We start from the raw sequence: 5,130 nt of genomic DNA on the forward strand, positions 1-5,130 counted from the left end.
TTTCACAGTTACTCCAGGTTATACATTCCCATTTGAAAATTGGAACTAGAAACATTAGATGAGAGAGAACTTGTGATGCTTGTTTTTCCTGGATCTGGGTTATCTCATTCAATATGGTCTTTTCTAAGTCCATCAACTTACCAACAAATTTCATGATTTCACTTTTCTTTACAACTGAATAATAGTATTCTAGAGCATATATGTATCACATTTTCATTATCTATTTGTCAGTTGAAGGTATTCTTGATTTTTTTTTTATATGTGGGGACTGAGGTTCATTCTTATTAAACATCTTGACAAAATGACATCACTGAGAAGCTATGGACATAGGTTCAAATCCAGAGATGCCTTGTTCCTAAAATATTTACTCATTTTTGTTTGTTGGGCAAAGACTACATAAGAGTATGTCTTTAATGTTGTCCTGGTGTTTTATTCTCCAAGGTACTGGCTCACCTCCAGATGTTAGCACTGTCCTTATCTCCTTTCTGGTGATGGTGACTCAGCTATTTCTCCACTGACACAACAGCTTCAGGAGGGTAGGATTGACTATCTCATTTGTGAAATTGTTAAGTTTTTACTGAGAAAAAAACTATGGCTGATGACAGAATGAGGCAGGGATAAACAAATAAATTACTGTTCCCAAGGCCAAAGGGCTTAACTTTATAAGGTAAGATATGATTATTGTATTTATTTATTTATTTTTATTTATTTAATATATGCCAGGATTTATTCACATTATAAACTCTCTCATTATATGAAAATGAGCATGAAAATGTATCACATTAGTAGATTAATTAGAAATTGTACAAATTTTGTAAATGGCATTACCCAGCTAAGAGCTAGGTGTGCTATAGTGAATTGCAGGTGGACCTGTACATATATGAAAGCCATTGCAAGTTTTGTTTCATTTGTGTCTTTCTGGTTATTTTATAATTACTGAAAGATGACAAATAGAAGCAATGGCAGAAACCTTGATGTTATACCCTAGGCTTTCTCATGTTCCACTCCATACCATATATCTCTTGGTATATATTTAAGACTAAGTGTCTTATATGATGCTATTCAAAAGCTTCTTACCCAGAAGAACTGGTATTTTTGAGAATTTGTGAAAATTTGATGAAACATTTGAGACAAGGTGATAGATAGGTGGGTGGGTAGCTGAATAGTTATATAGATGAATGGAAAGATAGATGAATAGATAGGTAGATAGGTAGATAAAATGATAATTTTGTTCACCATTACAGTTTTGTAGTAGTCATTAATACTGTCACTAAATACTTTGGGATGCCTGTCTTACAAGAACATGGTCTGATCTTATTGGATCCCTTTATTCAAATGGAGTCTTGGGATGACATGGCTAGTAAGTTCTGCTCATAAGTAGTTTGGGTTACTTCTGACAAATAAGTACTTCATACTTATTTAGTAGTATGAATTCTTTAAGAGCTGTTCTCATCTTGGGCTAGAACGATGACCAATGGTTACTATGGTGATGGTACCATAATCTTGGCTGTCTTGACTGTTCAGAACTTTATATTTTTCTATGATGAACATGTAGCTTAAATTAGAAGTAAAGTGCAGAGTTAAGGATTTTCTGATTGTTTCATTCCACAGGACAATTTAGATTTTTCTGAATGACACACATTGTATTTTACAGAGTATGAGAGGAAACTTGTTGACAATTCTGGACTTGAGGAGAAAGGAAGAATTACAAATGTAGGAGAGAGAATTGGATACTGAGAGTTTACAGTGTTTTGATGCTTGAATATTAATAAATAAAATAAATACTATGTTACAGTTTCTCTATTTTTCTAGCTGTAATTTCTTTTTTTTTAAATTAATCTTTTTTTTTTGAATGCCGAATGCTATTTATTGAAGAAGGGAGGAGGTCTTAAATACAGGCTTACAGCACAATGGAAGAACCCTGGAGGGCAGAAGTTCACTTCCGATTTTTTTTTAAAGATTTATTTATTTATTTTGTATACAGCATGTATGACTACAGGTCAGAAGAGTGTAGCAGATCTCATTACAGATGGTTGTGAGCCACCATGTGGTTGCTGGGAATTGAACTCAGGACCTCTGGAAGAGCAATCAGTGCTCTTAACCTCTGAGCCATCTCTCCAGTCCCTCTAGCTGTGATTTCCTTACCAAAATTAAAGAAGGCTCACAAAGCTTTACTTCAATGTTTATTGATTCTACATTTGGGTAAGTTTTCCTTTACTGGAAATACTCTGACCATTTCTTCATCTTTTGAAGCAACCACTGTCAAATGGCACATCCCATTCCTTTGCAACTTTTTTTTTTTACTTCTTCTAATAAGTCTTTTTAAAAACTCTACATTAAGTCTTCATGTATTCCTAACCTGAAAACTAATAGTAATCTGTAACTCCTTGACTGTGTGCATTTTCAAAAGTATTGAAGTATTATTTGTACAAAATAATTATTGTACCACCATGACATTAGACTATTGATAAAAACTGGGCACCCAGTAGGGTATGATCTGGTATTAAACATGCACTTTTCTGAAACAATTGTTAGAAACCAAATATTTTGTTTTCAGGCCAATGATCTTACTGGAATCCAATACCACCTATGAGGAAAATGTATAGAAAGGAAAAATAACCTACTGATGTCTTAGATAAACAACTAACTATGATAATACACATGATAATATGCTAATGACCTTTCTTTTAAAAATTATGAGTTTTATGTATGTGTCTGTGTACGAGTATGTGCATGTGTGTATTGGCACCTGCAGAGGCCAGAAGAGCATGTTGATCTTTTGAAGCTGGAGTTACTTGCCATTGTGAGATACCCTGACATGTGTACTGGGAACTGAGTTCATGTCTTCTGCAACTGCATACTTTTAATTACTGAGGCATCTCTCCATTCTTTCATTTTGATCTTTCAAATGAGTGAACTCTGCCCATTAACTTCCTTAAACCTCTCTTCATATCTTTGTTCCTCAGGCTATAGATGAAAGGATTCATCATAGGAGTCACTACTGTGTACATAACAGTGGCTACCCGGTCCTTCACCACTGAGTACATGGACAGAGGCCTAAAGTAGACATAGATGATACTCCCATAGAACAGGGATACTACAGTGAGGTGGGAGCCACAGGTAGAGAAGGCTTTCCATTTTCCAGCTGCAGAGGGGATCCTGAGCACAGTGACAATGATTCTCAGGTAGGAAAAGAGGATGCATAGGAAGGGGGTCACAATGACAGCTAGTGTCTCAGTCATGACCACAATCTGGCTGGAGGATGTGTCAGAGCAGGACAGCTTCAGCACAGGCTGGGTGTCACAGAAAAAGTGCTTAATGACATGGGAGGCACAGAATGAGAGTTGAGACATGAGAAGGACACGGAACAGGGCATGTAGGTGGGAGATGGTGCAAGAAGCCAGGAGCATGAAGAGGCAGCGTCGTGGCCTCATCACTACATCATAGTGTAAAGGGTTGCAGATGGCCACCAGTCTGTCAATGGCCATGGAGGCTAGGAGATAACTGTCAGTGTTCCCCAAGGCCATGAAGAAGTACATCTGTACTAGACATCCCACATAGGAGATAGTCTTTGTCTCTGAGAGCAAGTTCACTAGCATCTTGGGCACAATGACTGTTGTGAAGCAGATATCCATGAATGATAAGTTGCTGAGGAAAAAGTACATGGGGGTATGGAGCCTGGAGTCAGAGCAGATGGCCAGGATGATGAGCACATTCCCCACCACGGTGACCAGGTACATGATGAAGAAGATGGCAAAAAGGGGTTTCTGCACGTGGGGATTGGAAGAGAGACCCAGCAGGATGAAGTCGAAGGTGCTGCTGCTGTGGTTGTTCATATCTCTGTCTCTGTATAGATTTTCGAGAAGTTGTAGGAAAGATGTGAGAGGTAATTCTTCCCTAACTTCAAGCCTCATTACTATTTGTTATGGTTAAAGAATATTTGTTAAGAATTGACCACAAAATATATTAAAAGAACATCTAGCAAGGAAACACAAAGAGACAGCTATGTTACTAACTAAATTACAAGCAGAAGGTTTCTCACAACTGATTAATAATGTCTGTGTTATTCAATTTACCTGAGTTCTTTTTTAAAATTTTTTTATTTTTTGGTTTTTCGAGACAAGGTTTCTCTGTGTAGCTTTGCGCCTTTCCTGGAACTCGCTTTGGAGACCATGCTGGCCTTGAACTCACAGAGATCCACCTGCCTCTGCCTCCCGAGTGCTGGGATTAAAGGTGTGCGCCACCACTGCCTGGCTACCTGAGTTCTTTTGACTTCTGTATATTTGTCTCAGGTGGCTTCTTGACCAAGTCCTTAGCCTCCTCATTTTCTTTCCAGAATAAGAAGTTGTTGTGTTTTTCTTGAGGTAGTTTATTTTCATACAAAGGCTCTTCATCAATGAGGTCCTCCCACTCATGGTTTTCTTCTTATAGTTTTGGAAATGGTGATCATAATAGGGAAAGTAGGCAAATGGGTATCAGAATTAATCCATGCTCTGTGAAGTCTCCAGAATTCAGATGATATTTTTTTTGTATCTGCAGAGGAAAAAAATTAACATTTACCTAGGTGTTTTTGGATGCTATAATCTGGACTCTTTAATTATGGACTTTGCCCCCAAGGATGTCACTCAAGAGGAGTACTACAAGCTTCTACCTATGATACTGATAGTATGTCTTTAAATATATTATTTTTCCTGTCTACAAGATTACTTTGAAGATATAAAGAGGCCATTACAAAGAGAGGGGAATTAACAGAACACATGTGTATAAACTTGATGATGAGGGAATACTTGGTGTAGAAAATTTTAATTCAGAATGAGGGCAGAGGGCTAGGGTAGAGGAAAGAGTGGAGTAAAGGTTAAACAAAACTAAGGATGTATATAAAACCCTATGGAAACCTCCTATTCTGTGAGTCTGTTAAAATCATAATTAAAAAAACTTTGAACAAAGACCCCCTGAATATGTGAATAATGCTCCTCTTATAAGCAAAATATTATCAAATGAAAATTCCCACAGCAGGTGTGGGATATCTCCATGCAAGCTGTTGGTCAAGGAGGCCCCAGAAACCTTCCAAGCATTATAGATTATTGCCAATGTTCTTGATTGCCCACCAGAACTAGACCCTGACACCAT

At 37.4% G+C, this 5,130-nt stretch overlaps 1 protein-coding gene across 1 annotated transcript; it reads right to left on the reverse strand.

Annotated features, from left to right (window-relative positions):
• Positions 1-2,891: 2,891 nt before the first annotated feature.
• On the reverse strand, positions 2,892-3,843 carry LOC118581300 (olfactory receptor 1L4-like). Its single transcript, XM_036183321.1, has one exon. It carries the CDS (start codon positions 3,834-3,836, stop codon positions 2,892-2,894), a length of 945 nt encoding a protein of 314 aa, XP_036039214.1. The 5' UTR covers positions 3,837-3,843.
• Positions 3,844-5,130: the final 1,287 nt, after the last annotated feature.

Source organism: Onychomys torridus, chromosome 4, assembly GCF_903995425.1.
Source record: "Onychomys torridus chromosome 4, mOncTor1.1, whole genome shotgun sequence".
Classification (NCBI taxonomy): Eukaryota; Metazoa; Chordata; class Mammalia; order Rodentia; family Cricetidae; genus Onychomys; species Onychomys torridus.